This window comes from Camelina sativa, chromosome 14, assembly GCF_000633955.1.
Source record: "Camelina sativa cultivar DH55 chromosome 14, Cs, whole genome shotgun sequence".
In the NCBI taxonomy this organism is placed as follows: domain Eukaryota; kingdom Viridiplantae; phylum Streptophyta; class Magnoliopsida; order Brassicales; family Brassicaceae; genus Camelina; species Camelina sativa.
In genome coordinates this window covers 21,521,024-21,543,611 of record NC_025698.1, presented here as the reverse complement: position 1 = coordinate 21,543,611, position 22,588 = coordinate 21,521,024, and the positions used below count along the sequence as shown (strand labels likewise).

The 22,588-nt window shown below is 35.9% G+C and overlaps 4 protein-coding genes and 1 pseudogene across 4 annotated transcripts; 3 read left to right on the top strand and 2 right to left on the bottom strand.

Moving 5' to 3' along the window:
• On the top strand, positions 495–2,080 carry LOC104742126 (thioredoxin Y2, chloroplastic). Its single transcript, XM_010463093.2, has 4 exons — positions 495–756; positions 1,337–1,425; positions 1,535–1,712; positions 1,811–2,080. Exons 1-4 carry the CDS (start codon positions 574–576, stop codon positions 1,874–1,876), a joined length of 516 nt encoding a protein of 171 aa, XP_010461395.1. The 5' UTR covers positions 495–573; the 3' UTR covers positions 1,877–2,080.
• LOC104742124 (protein SET DOMAIN GROUP 41-like) lies at positions 3,266–5,608 on the top strand. Its single transcript, XM_019235728.1, is given in 5 exon segments — positions 3,266–3,422; positions 3,425–4,074; positions 4,151–4,255; positions 4,339–4,437; positions 4,658–5,608. Coding segments are annotated over 5 exon segments (1,719 nt in total). The 5' UTR covers positions 3,266–3,379; the 3' UTR covers positions 5,480–5,608.
• On the top strand, positions 8,806–12,472 carry LOC104742123 (polypyrimidine tract-binding protein homolog 3). The gene is made up of 15 exons (XM_010463092.2): positions 8,806–8,982; positions 9,336–9,404; positions 9,515–9,586; positions 9,674–9,750; positions 9,846–9,927; positions 10,140–10,263; positions 10,485–10,549; positions 10,657–10,706; positions 10,818–10,859; positions 10,962–11,013; positions 11,096–11,120; positions 11,203–11,216; positions 11,413–11,520; positions 11,608–11,751; positions 11,863–12,472. The coding sequence occupies exons 2-15, from the start codon at positions 9,348–9,350 to the stop codon at positions 12,250–12,252; spliced, it is 1,302 nt and encodes a 433-aa protein (XP_010461394.1). The 5' UTR covers positions 8,806–8,982; positions 9,336–9,347; the 3' UTR covers positions 12,253–12,472.
• Positions 12,763–14,807, bottom strand: LOC104742122 (60S ribosomal protein L3-1). The gene is made up of 6 exons (XM_010463091.2): positions 14,736–14,807; positions 14,412–14,506; positions 14,208–14,318; positions 13,804–14,108; positions 13,306–13,715; positions 12,763–13,202 (listed from the first exon to the last, which is right to left on the bottom strand). Exons 2-6 carry the CDS (start codon positions 14,494–14,496, stop codon positions 12,944–12,946), a joined length of 1,170 nt encoding a protein of 389 aa, XP_010461393.1. The 5' UTR covers positions 14,497–14,506; positions 14,736–14,807; the 3' UTR covers positions 12,763–12,943.
• Positions 15,798–17,145, bottom strand: LOC109128777 (annotated as a pseudogene).

Below are 22,588 nucleotides of genomic sequence, written 5' to 3'. Positions count from 1 at the left end.
ATTTAATACATTAAGTTAATAAAATTTTAGATTTTATTTAGTATATGATGTGATTTGAATTTTTATAAACAGATATATATTTTAAAAATTGTTTTAGAATTTTTGTAACTAAACAAGTATATTCAGATATAGATTATTTCACATTTGAGTTATTTTAATATATAATAAATATCTATCTTAACCTTTTTATTAATTACTGTAAGAACACACATATATAACAATGTAACATTTATATTAAAACTCAAAGAAATTTGATCTATTTATAATATATTCAAATTTTTTTTAAAAAAATTATTCTATAGTGTACCACCGGCTCAAACCTAGTAATAATATAGATTGCAAACGGATCATCAGGTAACTCTAATAGAGTGAACAAAACAATTAAACGATCAGTTTTTGGGATCAAACCGCAAACTGATCGGTTCAGTCCTATTTATCCTACCGGTTAACTGAACCCCTAAATATATTTGTCTCGTCGTCTTCTGACTTTCTCCTTACAAATCGGATTTGTTATCCAAATCGGAAATGTCACAATTTCTCTAAGTTATTAATTTCACGGAAGCTTCTTTTTCAATGGCGATTTCTCTCCCCACCGCCTTTGCCTATCCTCGTTTCTCACCGGAATCTTCTAACTCCGTTTCACCTTCATCGACGCTATCTTCTCTCTCATTTCTGCGCTTACCTGCTCAGATTCGCCGGTTCAAGAGTGTTCAATCACCGTCGTCGTCGTCGTCGAATCGCTTCCCTTCACTCGCTGTGAGCTCTTCATTCACTCGATTTGATGAATCTATCTTTCTATTTCCTTGTAGAACTGTCCTGTGCTTTTTGGAACGAATTAAATTTTGTTCTTCATGTCTTGGTTTCTTAAGATTTAACCATGACCCAGCGGTAGCTTCATGGTGTTTGTGTGTTTTTCATATTATTCATTGTTTATATCTAATGTTAGAATCAGTAATGTTTAGTTTACATAATGTAACACTGAGATTGATTCCAATTGAAACAAAGAAAGAGAGTGTAACACTTTGATTAAATGTTGTATTAGTCAGAAATATATACAACATTAGAGACTTGGTTCCAACACATTTTGAATGAATAGCTTCATGGTGTTAGATGTTCTGTGTAATCTGAAGGAAGAATCAGTATTTGTAATTAGACAATGAGCATTGTGAAAGTGTTTGTCATTATATATGTTAGTGTATAGTTCTGATGTAATGTTGTTTACTTCTAATTCTAGTACAAGTATGGCTAAAATTGCTTGCTCATCTGGTTTTTTTTGTGTGTGTGTGTGTAAGAGTGTTCATATTGACCAACTTTGTGGCGCGATGGTTTGATGCAGGTTAGAGCAAAGAAGCAAACTTTCAACTCTTTCGATGATTTGTTGCAGAACTCTCACAAACCTTTACTAGTAGACTTCTATGCCACATGGTAAGTTATGTTCAGTTCCAATCAATTTGTTAACATATCAATATGTCTCTGTAAGTTTCATGTTTCGTTCTCTCATATGGTTACAGAGTTGTGTGTGTTTTTTTTGCAGGTGTGGTCCATGTCAGCTTATGGTACCTATACTTAATGAAGTGAGTGAAACTCTGAAAGATAAGATTGCAGTTGTGAAAATTGATACTGAGAAGTACCCAAGTCTTGCTAACAAATACCAGATTGAGGCTTTACCCACATTCATCTTATTCAAAGATGGAAAACTCTGGGACCGTTTCGTAAGTTCTTCAACACCAACCAGAGTAGAAAAGAGTTGTTTTGTTTTAGTTAACATTCCTAACTTTCCATGACATGTTTGCTTTTGGTGTTCTGGCAGGAGGGTGCGTTGCCAGCGAACCAACTCGTTCAACGTATTGAGAATTCTTTGCAAGTGAAGCAATAAATATGAGAAACCAAGAAAACCGTATTCATCTATGAACAATCCCTTGTGACAAAAGCCCTTGTCAATTGTTGCTAGGTACATAGTCAATATATTCATATATGTAGTCAATATATTCATATATGGTACCAGCCATTTTTTCTTTTTTTTAGTAAAAGACCAGGGGAGATCCCCAGTAGTTTTATTAAAAAGGAAAAAATTACAATCCTCCCTCAATAAAGGTTCAAGATAGTTTTAAAAGCATGAAAACCCAACGGTAGTAAAGTAAAGGCATAGTTTGCTAACCCATCCGCGAAGTGATTAGTTTTCCTATACAAATGTGTGTAACACACTGACTAACAAGTCATTTTTCTTATTTTAAGAGGCAAACTCCTCATCAAACTGGGGTATGTTCAGTTTGTTAAACCGAACCAAAATAATCAATCACAAACTGAACCATATCGTAACCTAGTCTTATTAGCGAATTTTGTTTTTTAAATATCAGAACTGATGAGCTAACCGAATGGAGACTAAATTTGCCAATTTGGGAAACGAAAGAACCAGAACCCGAACCAATATCAAATCGAGAACCGAATATATATCAGAATTATCCCACATTATATGTCTGAATATTAATTATAATTAGAAATTTAGAATAAATATAACATAATTACCAAAATGACAATTATAAATCTATAAATATCAACTTTAGACCAAAATATCCGGAACTTTTTAAACAGATTAGTCAAAACTAAATCAATTTTTCAAAATTAATAAACTTCTACTATTTTAGATATGAAAAATAACCAGAATCAAACCAAATCTAAATTGAAAATCTAAATAATCGAATGAATGTTATTGAAATAACATGGATTTTGAAATGATAGATTTTATTCTTAGATTTAAATCTTTCTATTTTACATTTTCAAATTCATTTAAAACATAATATAGATTTTGAAGTCCAAAAACAAATCATTAAATGAATAACATGAGATTTTAACAAGAATTTATAAATCATAAAACTAATAACACATAATCGTGATAAATATTTTAAAATCAATGATTGAATAACATATCACACTTCTAAATCTATTAAAACTATATAACTTATCTGCTTCAAATACTCCAAATATCCAGAACCAAGTAGATATATCCGGAACCAAATACACAAATGCTCATGCCTACTTAAATCTAACCCCTTAGTTTGAAACTTCGAATTTATATGGCTCTGTTCGTTTCTATAATAAGATGGATCATCTCATTGGAGATAAAAAAATGATGTTCGTTTATGATAAATTAACAGATTATTTAAAATTTAAATGAATCACTTGAATGATTTTTAAAAACTCATCCAAAAAGTTAAAAATCTGGCTGAGTCTGATTTAATAAATTGTATCAAAAAAACTGTCTTGTATCAATCTCATCGGTATTCAGAAATATAAATTCTGACAAATTGATTTACTTATATTATATATATAGTAATAAGAATCCTAGCTAGCAGAGTAAAACCGGTGATATACGGCGGAGATGGAGATACTCGCGGCGGAGGACATCGACATCGGTACAGATTTGATCCGCCACTCTTTCCTCTCGTTTCCTCTCTCTACGATTCCTTCTTCTCCTCTCACTGCTCTTCCTGTTTCTCCCTTCTCCCCCAAGCTCCGCCTCACCCTCACTACTGCTCCGCCGCATGCTCCCTCACCGATTCTCCCATCGATTCCCCACAATTCCCGCCGGAGATATCCCCAATTCTCCCTTCCGACATCCGTACAGCTCTCCGTCTCCTCAATTCCACCGTCCTCGTCACTTCCTCGTCGCCGCACCGTCTTAATGGCCTTCTCACGAATCACCATCGTCTCATGTCTGATCCTTCCCTCTCCGTCGCTATCCAGAACGCCGCCAGTTGCATAGCCACCGTTCTGAGGTCTAACCGGGAAAACACAGAGCTGGAAGAAGCAGCCATATGCTCTGTGCTAACAAACGCCGTTGAGGTGCAAGATAGCACAGGACTTGCTCTTGGAATCGCTCTTTATGATTCAAGATTCTCTTGGATTAACCATAGCTGCTCTCCAAACTCTTGCTACCGTTTCGTCAACACCACGACGTCGTATCAAGCTGCTCTTGCCTTTGCTAAAACCATTCCTCACATCATCACCAACACAGAAACATCATCCAACTTCGAATCCAATCCAAGGCTTTTTGCTCCTTGCAAGAACAAGTTGGTACTAGTTTCATAAGACTCGTCACTTGAAATGTATTTGGATGTATCTCCATTTTAATGTTTAGTCTTTTTTGCAGGGAAGAACAGTGGGGTATGGACCAAAGGTGATTGTTAGAAGTATTAAGAAGATCAAGAGTGGTGAAGAGATCACTGTATCGTATATGGACCTTCTTCAACCCACGGTTTGTTCTTTAGAGAAATCATCACTCTCTAGCTTGGTAGATTGTTTATCTGCCTAAAAGTGTATTCCTTTCTTTATCATTAGGGATTGAGGCAGTCAGATTCGTGGTCGAAATATCGGTTTATGTGTAACTGTGGACGATGTGTGGCATCACCTCCGGCTTATGTGGACTCTATTTTAGAGGTATTAATTAATCAAAATTGTTGTGCATACAGCAGAGGCCTCAGAACATAACTCTTTTGACGAAGTTTCAGCTTATTAATATGTTTGTTATAGATTGGCCAACAATTTGACAATCTCTTTGGACTTCATGTTGCATGTCTTAGTTTGAGTTTGAGTAATTGGGAGCTTGTTTAAGAAGGGTTCTTAAGATAGCTAATACATATATGATGCATTCATCCAGGGGGTAGTTGCCGTGGAGCCTGAGAAAACAACTGTTGGTCACTTTCATGGAACCACCAACACAGATAAAGCAGCGGGAAAGATGTCTGATCATATCCAAGGAGCCATAGATGATTTTCTATCAGACAACGTAAATCGCAAAACATGTTGTGAAAAGATTGAAAGTGTGCTGCATCACGGCATCCAAATCAGAGCAGATTCATCGCAGCCTCATCATCTGTGGTTACATCCGTGTCACCACGTTGCTTTGAATGCTTACATTACTCTGGCTACTGCCTACAAAATCCGTTCCATTGATTCTGAAACTGACATGGGGAAGGCTTTTGAGATGAGCAGGATAAGTGCAGCCTACTCTTTCTTCCTTGCTTGTGCTTCTCACCATCTCTTTTCGGCAGAACCTTCTTTTGCTATATCTGCCACAAGTTTCTGGAAAAATGCTGGAGAATCCTTGTTAGATCTGGCCTTGAAGTTTTCGATGGAATCATCTGTAGAAACTACATACAAATGCACCAAATGTCTTACGCTTGAAACCCCAAATTCACACAGAGACATCAAAGAAAAGTCTAGGCAGATTCTGAGTTGTGTCACAGACATCTCACAAGTCGTGTGGAGTTTCCTCACTCGCGGTTGCCCTTACTTGGCAAAGTTTAGGAGTCCAGTTGATTTCAGCTTTGCAACGACCAATGATGAGAGAGAAGAATCAAATGAGGATCAAATGGTAAACGTTATCTTACTCTCTTTTCACGGTTTACTATACGCAGACCTTCTGACTGATTTATGTTACGGTCAGAAGTCACATTGGGTGTCTCGATGCCTAGTATGACATGCCGTTTGCTTGAGTTGAGAAATTGGTATTTAAATTTATGTTATCTGTTAGTTTGATCCAAGGAAATATGTACTCTAAGCAAAAGTGGCCGTATACATGATGAATGCAAAAATCATTTTTCTCTAATGTTTGTTTTATTAGTTAAATTTTCTGAAATGGGGTTTGATTACTTAAAGTCCCTTTAACGCTTTCTGTTTGTCCTGACGAGTTCAAAGCAAATCAATGTATTGTGGAAATGATCTAAAGGATTGACTTGGCTGTTGTTTGTTCCAAACCTTATTGATCTCGAAGTTGGTTCCTCAAGGCAACTAGAGTATAGATAATCAAGGAAGAAGAAGCTACAGAAGGACAGGTAGGTATTATTGTACCATTTGGGAAACTAGAGAGCTTACCTCTGAGCCATCTACCTGAGTTGAAAGCATATATTGGAATGTTCTACTATCTTCATGGTTGAAGGACAGTGTCCAAAGCTGAAGAAGCTTTCCGTTAGATTTCACAAGTGGTAAAGAAATTTTCATAGAATACACACAAGAAAACTGGATTAAAGACGTAAAATGGGAAGACGAAGCCACTGAACTCCTCATGTAATCACATGAGTAAAAGAGGTTCCAAAGAATCTGTAGATAACATGTGTGTCCCAACAGTTGTATGCTCATATATATATCTCTTCCATTTGTTTGTTTGTATGATGTATGATGTATTACCTCTATATAGTTCTCTTTTCTCCGGTGAATCCATTCTCGTAGAAACTGTAACTGTTGATTGTGAGTTAATTAGTCAACTCCATACGTATGTCTCTTGGAATATGAGCACGTTTCTCTTGGCTCCAGATTATCCCGGGGAACATAGATAAGCTTGGCTTTGGCATTCTTGAGAGAACTAATTCTGCCAACGAGGATGTCCTTTTTTGTTTGCATCAAGCTTAAAACGGTGACCTTGCTGAATGGGTGTGCCATCAACTTAGAAGGAAAAATTCATGTAACATCTTTTACTAATAAGACATAAAAAGGTAAAATAAATGATGAATTAAATATATATCTCTACACATAGTATTAAATAAAGTAATAAAGTTGTACATATACTAAAAAACAAACAAAATATATTCAATTCAAAACATAAACCTATTTAGGAAAACAAATGTTATGTGAAATAATAGTCCACGTGTTTGCGCATATATCTTAAAGTACATTGCGTAGAATGAAAAGTAATAAAATAAAATATTTATAGTGTATAAAGTCTAGTTTTTTTTGTTAAAAAAAATAATAATAATTGACAGCTGTGGGATTATAAAGTCTAGTTTTTGTAATTTTTTTTTTTTTGGAAGACAATGCTTTCCCTATTTTATTAAAAACAAAAACTTAAACACAAACACGCGAGAAGTTGTTGTGCCTCTTAACACATCCGTCAAAAATGAAAAAAAACAATCCTGTACAATTTCAAAAGCACGAAAACCTAAATTCAAGAAAAAGCGTAGTTGGTCAAACCATCTACAAAACCGTTTGCCTTCCTATATGTGTGTAAAATATGGATACACCTGTACAACCTCTTTCAAATCAACCTCCAACTCTAGACGGGTCATACGCTTCTCCCAAACAATATGTAGCCCATAGTAGACTCCCCACAGTTCAGCCAAAGGAGCCAAACATATCCCAATCCAAAGAGAAAAATCACACCTCTACTCTCCCGAACTATCCCACAACACACCACCTGTCGTTGCCATCCCAGAATTGCCACGAAATGCTCCACCTGTATTCATCTTCATCCAACCAATCGAAGGAATATTCCAAGTAATCATGTAGTCTACCCGTACAGGGGTTGATCGGAGACTCCCCATAACCCTGTCCGCACCTCCAATCTCCTTAATTAGCAAGGTCTTTAATGAATTTAATTTTGTCTCGACATTTACCAGTACTTCCGAAAACATTATCACACCACCATTTCCAGCCCCACTAGACGGTCATACCAAACACCGTTGACCAAGAACAACACTCAACCTAATAAACTGCAGTCATGTCTAGTTGACCAAACACCGCTATGTCTAGTTTTCGTCAGTTGCTAACTCAGTTAGATTTAGACATTATAATTACACAATTTATAAATATTCCAAATCCAAAAAAAAAGTAAATAAATATCTCCTTCATTCTTAGATAAATTTATACTAAAAAATTTAACATTTTGATGGTTAGTTAGTGCATATTCTCTAAATTGTAATTGTGATTGTGTATGTAATTTTACCTTTAAACCCTCTAAAATATAAATAAATGTTAGGTTTCACATTTTTTTAATGATATACTATATAACAAAGTTCTTAAAAGTTCTATTTTTTTGTTTCTGAAGTTTATGTTTTTTGCTTATTTTTACATAAATTTTTAATTTTTAGAAACATAGTCTAATATAAAATAGTTTGAGTTTAAAATGATCTGGTATATTATGCACGGTTTTTTTGGGAAAAAATAAAAAAAAATTTCAAAATTTTAAAAAATAAAATAAAAAATGCAGTTATTCAGCTAAAGTAAATGGCGTAAAAGAAAATTAATTTTATAAAAGAAAAACTGAATTTTTAAAAAGAAAAAAAGACTAGGAGCTAGGTTGCATGGAAACGGAAATGGATACGCAGAAGAAAAACGTTTCGGAAACGGATACGCGGAAGCGAAATGTTTCGGAAACAGATACGCAGAAGCAAAACGTTTCGAAAACGGGAAACGATATTTTTCTAAAATTAAGAAATGAAAACGTTTTTGAAACATATGTATATATATCTTGATATATATGTGTATACATAATATAACACCAAACATAAAACCTATATCAAACGAAATACTTAAAACAACACAAATTCAAAACATAAATATTAATAGTTGAATTAAATCACTAATAATATTATATATTTATATTTATTGTGAATATATATTTTCGTATTATTTTATTTATTAGGTTTCTAAACTAAAAAAAAAGTTTATGTCGTGTTTCCAAAACGAAAACAGAGTTTACATCGTGTTTTTTTTCTTGATTTTTAGGAATCGTGTTTCCATAAGTTTTTGTGTCTTGTTTCTGTGTTTCTATGAGTTTCTGAAATGTTTTGGAAATGGGAAACATACCTAAAAAAAATTTCTATGCAACATAGATTAGGAGAACTAACATTCTGAAAGTGTCTTTTTTTTTTTTTACCATCTACCTTTATTAATTTGAGAAGAGTATTAGAAATAAAAAGTGTGAAGGTTATTTATTGGAAAAAAATAATAATAATAACAATAATAAAAAGGGTTTGGCCAAAAGAGACAAGAGGCACGGAAAAAAAGAAGTCGATAGTATAAAGGAAAAATTAGTAGATAGATAGAGAGAGAGAGATAGGGTTAAAGCAAGCTCAACGAGAGCGCATTGACGACGAGACAGACAACGAGACACCCTTCTCTCTCTCTCTCTCAATCTCGAGCCCCCCTTCCCTTCCCTTCCTTCGATCTACACTCTCAGATTCTCTCTCCCTCTCTCCTCTCTCTAAGGCGAGCCAACTTCTCTCTCTCTCTTCCTCTGTCTCTCTCTCTCTGTCTCAGTATGTGTTGTTTCCCTTAGCCGATTAGGATATACTTTTTCTTTCTTTTCTTTTCATGTTTTCTTGGCTTTGATTCGATTACTCTCATCGATTCCTTCCAATGTTGTGTATTTTCTCTAATCGATGTTTCTGTTTTGATTGGAGTCTTTTTTCTGAATCTCTCTACTTTGTGTTGTAAAATTGGAAATGAATAAGTATTGATTTTTATTTCGTGAGCGGGAAAAAAAATTGATTGATTGATTGATTGATTGATTGATTGTATCCTACTCTAAATAGGTTTGTCTTGGTTGATTTTTTTTACAGGTCTTTTGAAAAATGGCTGAATCTTCCAAAGTCATTCATGTTCGTAATGTTGGTCATGAGATTTCTGAAGTAAAGATATTTAAACCCTCTTCTTCTTCTTCCTCTCTTGATTGTATTTAACCCTTTTTTTTTGTTTGTTCCCAAGCAATAATTTGTTTTCTATTTGTTTGTTTCATCAGAATGATTTGCTTCAGCTTTTTCAACCATTTGGGGTTATAACTAAGCTTGTCATGCTCAGGGCCAAGAATCAGGTTTCTCTACAAAAAAACCCTACTTTCTTGTGTTTTCTGTCTAATGAGGAAACTTATGGCTTAATGGGAGATTACTTTGTTTGAAAGGCTCTTCTCCAAATGCAAGATGTTCCTTCAGCAGTCAGTGCCCTTCAGTTTTTTACTAATGTGCAGCCAACTATAAGGTTTGTTTTTTGACCACTCTATCACAGTCCTTTTCTCCTGTCTTTATTGTTAGCTTTTTTTTTTTTTATTTTCTGACGTTTCTTTGCATTTTTAGAGGTAGGAATGTGTATGTCCAGTTCTCTTCTCATCAAGAGTTGACAACTATAGAGCAGAATATTCATGGACGGGAAGACGAGGTTTGTAAATTTTTACCCCATTTAGTTAGCGTCATTAATTTACATGACAAAGCATGTTGTTTTATATATCTTGTCTTGTCGTTTCATTTATGTCAAATGAGGAGCTTACATCTCCCTCGTGGTTCTTAACCGTCACTTCTTCTTTTCTTTCTATCTTCTTTCCGTCTTTTGTCTGACTGGTGGTTTGCTGTGGGATGGTCGATCATGTACAGCCGAATCGTATTCTCTTAGTCACTATCCATCACATGCTGTATCCAATTACTGTTGACGTGCTGCATCAAGTTTTTTCTCCTTATGGATTTGTCGAGAAGCTCGTCACTTTCCAGAAGTCTGCTGGTCAGCTTCTCCGCGTTTCTTTTCTCTCTATCTTTCTCTCTTCTATTCGGTTTAGCTCTTATATTGGATTGGATTTTCTACTAGTTGGTTACAGTTTGTCTTTTTTTCATGTGTTATTGGCCTCTTTTTTGTAGGGATACAATATTTCTCTGAAAATTTTGTTTATTTCCATTTAGTAGCTTGATGATTTTTAACTTTAAGCTTGTTTGTGGACTCTTTAGGCTTTCAAGCTCTTATACAGTATCAGGTACAACAGTGTGCTGCCTCTGCTAGAACTGCTCTACAGGTGCTTGTCTACGAGACCTTTTTATAAACTTTTTTACCCAAAAGAATTCTAGTTCTGCCTTACCTTACTAATAACTGAAATAATATATGTCATCTTCTTTGTGGCAGGGTCGTAACATCTATGATGGGTGTTGTCAGTTGGATATCCAGTTCTCAAAGTATGCACTGTTTGCTTATTTATGTTATTAGTGACTGTTATTGTTACTTTGTTAGTCTCTACTATTTTTTGCGCTAGTGTTGCCAGTATTGATTAATTCTTTCATCTTCAGTCTTGAGGAGCTGCAAGTAAATTACAACAATGATCGATCTAGGTATGGATTATGTCTTCAGTCTGGCTTTCCATCTTCTCAGCGGTTATGCAATCTGATATTATATTGGTGTTCATAAAACTGATTTGTTTTGCCTTTATATAGGGATTATACAAACCCAAACCTGCCAGCAGAGCAAAAAGGCCGATCATCGCATGTATGAATTGCTTTATTAATTAAATACATACGCTTTGTATACTTTTATGCGGTCTTAATGTTCTGATTTTCTTCTCTTGCAGCCTGGCGGCTATGGTGATGTAGGAGGTATGTATCACATGAAAGTATTTATGTGTTGTTCTTCTATAATATGGTCTTTTTTGCTAATTCATATTTTTCTTTTTTTCAGTGGCATATCCTCAGGTGGGTAAAGCTAAGCTTGATACACAGTTTTAGCAACACTTTTGGTCAAGATATCGCCATGATCATTTTTCTCTCAAATATGTTCTCTAAATAGCTCCCTTTAATTGATTGAACCTTCTAGTCTATTCGTGATTTCATTAAAAGTTTCAATTATATGCATAATTGTCTCATCTATGTGCTATTACTTTGATACTAGATGGCAAACACAGCCGCAATTGCAGCTGCCTTTGGAGGAGGCTTGCCTCCGGGTATAACTGGCACAAATGATAGGTGTACATTGCTTGTCTCCAATCTGAATGCGGATGTAAGTTGGTCATTTCCCCTTCTGCTTTTGACAACTTGTTTTTTTCTTACAATATTTTCCGGCCTTACCAGTTTTCATTTGTTTCAGAGTATTGATGAGGATAAGCTATTCAATCTGTTTTCTCTTTACGGGAACATTGTAAGGATTAAGCTTCTTCGGAACAAACCTGACCACGCCCTTGTCCAAATGGGTGATGGTTTCCAAGCTGAACTTGCAGTACATTTCCTCAAAGTTTGTCTTTACCCTTTTTTTGTCAATATAAGCGCATTTGAGATTGCACTTGGGACAAGTTCTGAGTTACGAAGATGTATAATGGAAATGTTAATTTGTGTTTCTTTGCAGGGAGCGATGCTGTTTGGTAAGCGGCTAGAAGTAAACTTCTCGAAGCATCCAAATATAACACCAGGCACAGACTCCCATGATTATGTAAACTCGAACCTGAACCGCTTCAACCGCAATGCTGCAAAGAACTACCGCTATTGCTGCTCCCCTACAAAGATGATTCACCTGTCGACACTTCCTCAAGACGTGACAGAGGAGGAAGTGGTGAACCATGTGCAAGAACACGGGGCAATAGTGAACACAAAAGTGTTTGAGATGAACGGGAAAAAGCAAGCTCTGGTACAGTTTGAGAGTGAGGAGGAAGCTGCGGAAGCATTGGTGTGCAAGCACGCGACTTCTCTAGGCGGATCAATTATCAGAATCTCCTTTTCCCAGCTACAGACGATTTAGAATCGCTAAAACGCTTCTCTCTCTTTCTCTCTCTCTCCTCTAATAACATTAGGGTTTGGTGAGGATTAATGAATGTATGTTTGCTTTTTAATCAAAACTCCGCTGCTCTTTCGTACTCTTTCTGCTCTCTATTTGTCTTAAACTTGTGTTGGTTTTAATTGTTTGTCTTGATTTTGTGGAATCAACATTTAATGGTAATATAAAGACCATAAGAAAGGAAGTACTAGTAGAGATATCTCAGTAATATTGTATCATTCATCGTTTTGTATGTTTCTCTCTGCAAAGTTGCATTTAGAAGCTACAAAAATAAAAATGTCATGCAAAATTGTACGCACACAAAATTGTGGTTTTGGGGACATATTTTAGTAATTCCTAAACAACAGCCTTTAGACAAGTTCCAAACAACAACAAATGCACTGAAGACAGACAGATGCAGAAAAGGTTTCTAAGTTTGATTGTTGTCTTTTAATGCTTCTGGTTCATTTTCAATAAATGATAAAGAACACAAAAAAACTTAAAAGACTCAAAACTTGAGACGCATAACATTTTTGTCTTCCAAAATAGTAAAAACTAAAAACAAACAACAAAAACAGCAATGGATTGTTTGAAGGATAATATCTCTCTTAGACAAGTAGCAACAGATACCCAACATAAAACTTTCTAAGAAGAAATGTGATCAACACAACGACTCTTACTGCTTGACACGGCCGTAAAACTTGTTCTTCTCCTGGGTAGTCTGGAAGCGACCATGTCCAAAGATTGAGGAAGTGTCGATGAACTTGAGCTTGATCTCCTCCATGGCAAGACGGGATGTCTGAGTGAGCAATGACTGTCTCAGAGTTACAACTCTCTTCTTGGGACCCATGCAGCATCCCTTAATCATCAAGTAGTCATCCTTCACAATACCGTAGTGTGGGAATCCTCCCATTGGGGTGACATCCTTCTCAGTCCTATATCATAACCAAAACATAACTGTCAGCATTGTCTTACAGAAGAAATAAGTGATCATAAACAGACAGAATAAAAGACCAGAATAGAGAAGTTTCTACAAACCTGTCATATTCAGTCATGGCTGAATGTGCCTCAGTACCAACTTTGCCCAACCTGTAAATCTTCTTGTTAAGCTCAGTACGGTGATGGTAACCATTCTGACCAGCCCTAGCAACAGTGTAGGACACTCTGGCAGGATGCCAGGCACCGATACAAGCAACCTTACGTAGACCCCTGTGAGTCTTACGTGGGAGACGAGTAACACCCCAACGGGTAACAACACCTTCGTAACCCTTACCCTTGGTCACACCAATGACATCAATCATTTCATCCTTCTGGAATACAGCTTCAATTGGGATCTGCTTCTCAAAGAAACTGTAGGCAAAGTCAACCTTCTGGGCAATGGTACCACCATTGATCTGGATCTCCATCATGTGTGCTTTCTTCTGCTTCAATCCCTTCATCTTCCTGATCTGTAGTTAGAGATAACAAAGAATTTTAAGCAGGAACATAGTGCAGAAGATGTGAACATCAACAAAACATTCAATGAACAATTATTACCTGAGTGTGGGCTAAAACACGGATGACAGTAGCGTACTTCTTCATCTTCTCAAGCTGGGTCTGAATGCTCTTCTTACCATCTTCAGTTTCATACTGCTTGGCGTATCCAGTGAAAGCCTTCTTCTTAGACTTGGCCCAGTTCTTGTAGAACCTTCTCCTGACCTCCTCACTCAGGTGCTGTGCCCAGACAGTGTTCAAAGACCTCAAACCTCTTGGGGTCTTCACATAGGCAACAACTCCAACAACAACCATAGCGGGTGTCTCAATGATGGTAACAGCCTCACAGGTCTCCTTCTTGTGAAGCTCTACACAACAATAAAAGAAAAACACAAAGTTCAAGACTTTAATACGAAGAAGCTCACTAAAGATGCATCTGAATAAGGATGAACACAGATAATACTTACTGGATCCTGGTTTCTCGACTTCTCTGACAATGTGAGTCATACCAGCCTTGTAACCCATGAAAGCTGTGAACTTGCAGGGCTTGGTTTGGTCATCCTTAGGGAAAGCCTTCACTGATATCCCAGCCAATAAATAGAGTGTAAGCAAAACAAAACACAAAATGAATCTACAGAAACAGAAAGTTCAAATGAATCAAAAAATCAAACCTTTTCCTCTGTGACGGTTGGCTCTCTTCCTGGGAAGGAAACCAAGAGAACCGTGTCTGGGGTGCTCAAACTTCCTGTGAGACATTTTTCTCCTTCTACCCTCACATCCATAAAACAACACCATCATCAGATCAAGAAAAAAAGCTTCTATCTATATTATGATGAAATGATTGCTTCAGTACCACACTCAAACACAGAGATTCAAGAGTGATAAAGAGTAATACTCCTAAATTCGCTAAACTAGAGAGAACCGTTAAGCTAGATATACATTTTCTGGTGACTTCACGCTAGTGGAAGTGAAAAATGGAGGAGAGTAAGACAAACCTTGTGGCCTCCGGCTGCTATGCTCCAACGATGAGGACTGCAAGAGAGAAATGATCTTCAAAACCCTAGTTCCAATTTATAGTAAGACCATCTAGGTTTTATGAGACTCTCAAATGTGGGCTGAATTAAGCTAATGGGCCTAAACCCAAATAAGAGTTTTTTAAACTTAGATTTTTAATTGGTAAACTTTCTTGCCTGATTCCAATTATAATAATAAAAATTAGATAAAAAAGTTTTATTTTAAAATTTTTGTATTGTACATAGATGAATGGTTTGAATAGAAGACATTTCATATGAATATAGTATCTAGAAACAGTAATTATAATGGATTAGTTCAATGATATTTTATTTTTATTTTTTTTAATAGTTATAATGTGTTTATGATATTATAAAGAACTATAGATGAAACACTTTTCAAAAACAAAAAAAAAATGATAAAAATAACATATTAATACGGTTACTTTACGAGTAGTTTTTTTTTTAACTAATGAATTAAAGCAAAGGGAAAATCGAGAGTATTACAAACGAAAACAAAACAAAATGAAACATACCAATTAAAGGTAGGATTAGCAAACTAAATTCCTCCCGTAAACTCAGTTTCTTCTGCAACGTTCCTCCTCAATTCTCTCATGTAGCCACGCCGGTCCGCCCCTAGCCAGATAGGAGGTGAGCCGTCCATCCCTTGTAACACTACGAGCAATATCCATGACCAAAAAATTGGCTTTACGAGTAGTTTATTAAATGATTAATTTGTAATTACTCTTCCAATTTCATTGGTGTCAACACTCTAAATTGGGAGTGTGTGTGATTGTGAATAGTAGACAACAAAAATATTTGTTAAACGAAAATAGAGATTTATTGGTTTTATTTAAGTGACAGATGTCTAAAACTAAAAATGAAACTGTTACGTAAGGGAATAAATTATGACTTTAGGTAACACCTGGATCTTTTTTTCTTATTCTGTAATGTAGAATCATACGCTAATTACAAGACTTTGATCACAAATTGTATATTCACAACATTCGAAGACAAAGAAGGCAAGAATATCGGATTCAAGTTGTATTAGAAGTGATAAACTCGCAAATTGAATACAAAGAGATACAAAGCCTTGATATGAATTAACCATACGAGGGGTAGTTGTATTGGTCATACTCGGTCCATGGTTGTGTGAAAAAGTGGTTTTCCTCCTCTCTTGGCTGCAACATGCCTATTAATGGTGGTTGCTGCTCCGTATATCTTGATTAAGAATACTGCAGTAGCAAACGAATACGTCGAATATGTTGTTGGTATGCTCGCATGAGAGAGGAAAGCAAGTCTATCGACAATATAGCGATGGCGGCGCTCAGCAATGCCATTGTGTTCAAGAGTGTGCAAAGGTGTTGTTAAATGCATGATGCCGTGTATACCAAGAAAATGTTTGAGAGCAATGTACTCTCCACCATTGTCAGAGTATAAAGTGGTGATGGTAGTCTTGAAGCGGTTTTCAACCAGAGATTTGAAAAAATGAAAAACTTGAGCGACTTGGGACTTTGTTTTCAACGGATACAGCCATGTGTACCGGGTGAAGTGGTCAACAAAAATGACATAGTATTTATAACCATAAACCGTTAGAACCGGTGATGTCCAGACTTCAGAGAAGATAATATCAAGAGGTGCTTTTGAGCAAGAGTAGAGGAAAAGAAAGGCAATTCGTGACTTTTATTACTAGAGAAAAAATTAATTATATATCCATAGGATGATGATAAACTTGGACATTGTTCCAAGTATGTTAGAGGAGGTTGCATTGAGTTCTCCAAGAAGTGAGAATCTGGTTGAATCGTGTGAGTTCCTACATTTTCGGGGAAATTAAGCTTCGCTTTGCTGCCTCTAAAGCGGAGGGCCGCAGCATCATACGCTCTTGCAGCAGCCTCGGCTGTTTCGAAGGTGCCAAGCCAAACACGCATCGCCTTGTGTGGGTCTCGAATCTCTGCCGCCCATTTTCCCCATGGTCGTTGCCTCACTCCTCTATATCTCTTTGGCTTCTCCATAGACGTTGAGCTTTCACATTCTTCTGTCATTGTTTCACTGGTTAGTAGTGCACACAATGGCTATATTTTTTTTCAAGTTTAGTAAAGCACACATACCAGCTGAACCGGTAACCAATGGTTGAGGAGGCAAAGTAAACTCTTCTCTTGCTATTGTGTGACCCGTTGTCCACCTGGCTGAAGCTGAGGGTTCGGCTTCCCCGGAGACAACATCAGTCAGCACAGACACCATAGCCGAGATAGCAGTAGTAGACAAGTTGTAACCTGGCGGATAATATTCTGGCTCGTTCATGATTCTTGTTATTTCTTCGGCATTGTAGTAATATTGGCCTTTGCCGGTTTCCTCGTTGGGATCAAGTTGGTTCGCCAGTGTTGTGTTTGCTCGAATTGTGTTGTTAGTATCGTTTTTTGAGTAGAGATGATTGTTAGTAAGATATGTAAAACCATTGGAAAGAGGCTTATATAGTCCATAGTCTCTGGCCAATCCAACATGTCTTTCTCTAGCAGTCATACAAATAGTGACATGTGGGAGAAATAGACAGACCCAACGATTTCCTAACCAACTTGAATTATAGACCTTCATGAGTCGACACGTCGATTGATTTAGCTACACTAATATTATAATGTTACAAATATTTATTTGGTTTTACTAAATAAAGGATTTTTCTTTTCTTGGTCAACCAGTTGAAGATATATATATTTTGAAATGCACATGTTGAATGTCTAAAAAAACGTGAGTTCACACGAATGGCCTAGGAATCAAGAGTACAACCCAAAAGGATTCGTCGGTGATTTCTTTAGATTAGTTGAATATGATGAGTTCATGTCCGATTTGAGTTATTGCATATCTTTCTCACTACACTTGTTGTAACTGCCGACATCATTTTACTTCAATCATATCTTATCTATCGAGCTCAATATGAACAAAGTTCCAAAACTATACCAAGTCACAAGTCACAACAATCCTTTCTTATCAGTAGATTCATCGCACTATGGAATTTTATCTAACATTATATATCAAACAAGAACCGTCCAAAAGTGTTTTTGAAATATATTATTAGTTGTGACCAGCCGTTGTGTTAATTCTAGCACAGTATCCATATTTTTACTTTAGCGATTTTATTTTTAATATGACTAAAAAAAAGGTTTTTCCTACGCTACAAAACCCTAAGCTTTAAACTCTAAAACCCTAAAAACTTTAAAACTTTAAAATCGGTTGTTATGAGATTTAGGGCTACTTAAATTGTTTGAAAATTAAACCGATTATACAATGTTTAAATCTGATTGTTATTGTTGATTGATTGGTTGAATTCAATTGCATGAGAACCTTAGAACTAAAACCTAAATTCGAAAGTCATAAAGAGAATATTAAACTGATTGTTCTAGGTTGTTAGAATCCGATTTTGGTGTTTGTTTGCTTAAAATCAAACCCTAAATCTAAGAACTTTAAATCGGAATTGATTATATGTTTTGCATGAAAGATCAAAACAAAATTAGGATAAATTCCAAATTAATTCTAGACATTATCCTATAATCTTAGAAAATATTTCTTAAAACTTTGTCCTAATCCTAATTTAAGAAAAAGGAAATTTTATAGGAAAAGGAAAACCTTAGTAAAAGGAAAAACTTAATAAAAGGAAATTATTGCATGCTAGATCTTATGTTTATCTAGGACTGTTCTCATGCATAATATAGGCCACAAAATTATGTAATAAAACAAGACACTATCTACTAAAATAATCGGCATGTTTCGGTCTTAAATACCGCATGTCCCAAACGAAAATAAATTCATGGTTTGGTCTCAAATACCGCATGGCCTACACTAAAACAATTGACATGGTTCGGTCTTAAATACCGCATGGCCTAAAAATAAAATAATTGCATGGTTCGGTCTCAAATACTGCATGACAATAATCGGGTGCATGTTTTGTATTTTATAATGGGCATTAGATACTAAGATCAACCTGAAATCAAAGGACCTATGCAAATGCATTGAGGATGATAACGATTGCACTGAAAGAAGTAAATATAAGGCGATATTACATATACGCCATCATCTTGCTGAGAGTTTCAAGAACCAGTACCTTACGATAGAGAATCCTCTTGAGCTTTGGACAGAGTTGAAAAACAGATATGGACACCAAAAGATGGTGCTCCTACCAAAGGCTCAATTTGATTGGAAAAACTTAAGGATCCAAGATTTTAAAACCGTGGATGAGTATAACTCAGAGCTATTTAAGATAGTCTCAATCCTTAAGTTATGTGGTAAGGAGGTTACTGAGGAAGACTTGCTAGAGAAGACATTCTCAACCTTTCACACCAATAACATACTGCTTCAGCAATAGTATCGTGAAAAGGGTTTCAGAACTTATGCAAGTCTCATCTCTTGTTTGCTGCTTGCTGAGCAAAACAATTGAGTTGTTGCTAATGAACAGTGCAATGAGACCTCCTGGTTCTGCCCATTACCGGAAGCCCACAAAGTCGATTTGACATGGCAAAGAAAAATCCTAAAGAGCCTAAAGAGCCAAAAGAGACTAAAGAGTCTAACTATGTCCACAGGGACAAGTGTGGCCGTGGCCATGGGAGAAGTGGACGTGGTCGTCCTGGTCGTGGGACCTATCAATGACACAATTTTGGTGGTCAAGGCCGTGGAAACTGATTCGGCTTCGGTCGTGGTCGGGGTAGAGGCCGCAGGCAATTTAAATCGCAACATAAGACCAAGTCCACTTGCCATAGGTGTGGTATGGAAAATCATTGGGTAAAGACATGCAGAACTCCTAAGCACCTTGTTGATCTCTATTAAGAGAGTTTGAAAAAGAATCCAGAAACTAACCTGGTTCATCTCGATGGGGAAGAAGATTTCAACCATGAGAATGATGACCAATTGGATTATAAGACTTCAGATTGTCTAGGAGAGGATAATTAAATTTAAAATTGTCTTGGTTTAATTTCTATGTTTTATGCTTTGAATTTTATTGAATTATGAGTTTAGTTTAAATTCAATTATATTATTACCTTTAAATATGCATTTGTTATGTTTTTATGGCTAAAACATAATTCTTGTCCATATTAAGAATGGTTGAGGACAAGAATATGATTGTGGTGGATAGTGGATCAAGCCACACAATTTTGAATGATAAGAGATATTTTGCATAATCTCATTTTGAAAAATGCCAATATTAGCCCAATAGCGGGTATAGCAAGTTTTATTGAAGGCTACGGCCAGACACACATCTTGAACTAAGTGATTCCTATATTCACCCAGCTCAAAAGGAGCTTATTGAGTTTTAAAGACATTCGTTTGAATGGTTTACATGTTGAAACTAAGGGTAAAGGAAACCAAGAGTTCCTATACATTATTGAAATCACCCAAGGATCTAAGAAAATCCTAAGAGACTATACCCGCATTATTTACTGGTTTTTACCATGCTAAGGTTAATATGATAGAGTCTAAATTGGCAATGAACAAAAGGTTCAATGAACAATTCACTTTATGGCATGACCGGATTGGCCATCCGGGTTCTAACATGATGCGTAAGCTAATTATAAATTCAAATGGGCACACTCTTAAAAAGAGAAGAGTTATCCCTAAAATCTCACGTGTGTAGCATGTACACAAGGGAAACTCATTATAAGACCATCACCAGGAAAAGTAATTAAAGAGATTTTCCACTTAAGACTATACGTTTAGATAATGCTGGTGAATTTACATCCCAAGCGTTTAATGAATATTGTATGTTCATGGGGGGAAGTGTGGAACACCTTGTGGCACATGTTTATACACAAAATAGATTAGTTGAATCCTTCATTAAACAGATCCAATTGATTTCTCGACCATTACTCCTAAGGTCGAAGCTTCCTGTGTCGGCTTGGGGACACGCAGTAATACATGCAACAGAGTTTATACGCATCAGGCCATCTAGTGAGAATAAATATTCGCCATCCCAATTACTAACGGGTCGTGAGCCAGACATATCCCATCTAAAGATATTCGGGTGTGCCGTATATGTACCGATTGTACCATCACAGAGAATAAAGATGGGACCTCAAAGGAGGATGGGAATATATGTTGGATATGATTCTCCCACCATTATTAAGTATCTTGAGCCAACTACGGGTGATTTATTTAAGGCTAGATACGCGGATTGTCAGTTTGCTGAATCCGAATTTCCTATGTTGGGTGGAGAGAATAACAAGATGGTTAAAGAAATATCATGGAATCAAACATCCATAAATTGGAAAGATCCTCGGACTCTAGCCTGTGATGCAAAGGTCCAAAAGATTATACATTTGCAAAAGCTAGCTATTCAATTGCCAGATTCCTTTGCTGACCCAAAGAGAGTAACAAAATCGTACATACCAGCCAGCTTGTAATACACTAGTACGTATCGATGTTCAGAAGGAACACAATAATCAAGTTGCTACAAAGTCTAAAGCCCGTTTGAAACGAGGTAGACCATTAGGTTCCAAAGATAAGAACTCTCGGAAAACTAAGAAAGGTGCAAATCAATCCGGGGTTAAGGAAATAATAGACATGGCCGCGGCAAATCCTAAGGTACCGAATGAGGTTTGGGACGCTGAACCTCAAGGACCTGAAGGTATTGATAATAATGAGATCTCAATCAATTATATCATGTCTGGAATACAATGGAACCGTAAGAATGTCGACATTGATGACTTATTTGCATACAAGGTAGCACTTGAGATAAATGAGGATCATGAACCCACGTCTATATTAGAGTCCACTCAAATTAAAGATTAGTTAAAATGGAAAGAAGCCATTGACGTGGAGTTAAACTCTTTAAAGAAAAGGAATGTGTTTGGTCTGATCTTAAGGACACCATTCTATATAAAGCCAGTAGGACATAAGTGGGTCTTTGTAAGAAAGATAAATGAGAGTAATGAAATCGTGAGATATAAAGCACGGCTTGTAGCACAAGGATTCTCTCAAAGACCAGGAATAGATTATGAGGAGACATACTCCCTTGTGATGGATGCAACGACTTTTAGATATTTGCTAAGTCTGGCTATAAGAGAAAAACTGGATTTGCGGTTAATGGATGTTGTAACCGCATATTTAGTGTTTAAAAGTTTTAGGTTTTCTAAAAGGCCACAATTTATTTTTAAAGGCATTTTATATTTTTGGTTAAAAAAGGCCTTTTACATATATATATATATATATATTATTTAATAGATTTCTAAGTAAAAAGGTTTTCAAAATTTTAGATCTTAAACTTTCGCTTACGCAGCTTCTCCTGTGAGTCGAACTGATCCTAAACCAAGTACATCGGTGCGATTTATTATAGTTAAGTTAACATGACCATATTAGCTAAATGAGTTGACGAATCTTATCATAGATGGTAGTAAACGACATTGTTTCTTTATCATATTTCAGCTTATATAAAACTTAACTTACGACATCAAGTATTAGACTACTCAATTCGACAATACACGATTTGTTTTTTCTCCAAGAATATGTAATTATGCTGCGCATTATTTAGCAAAGTTTGGTTGTACTAATTGTAATTTTTATTCAAATTGTTTTTCTTCACTGTCTTGGCTTTCCAAGCAATTGTATAACGATTATTTTCAATCATTAATATATATCATTTTTGCTGAAAAAATAAAAATAAAACTTAACTGGATACATATATTTGTATGTCATGTAATGTATCTTATCACGTTATTAATACACTTAATTAAGATTATGAATTTATGACTAATGTAAAATCTGATATATGCTTCTTCTTTTCTTTTTTTTTACATCGATATATGCATCTTTTTAATGCAACGTCATCCTTCCTTTTTTTTTTTTTTTTTTTTTTTTAT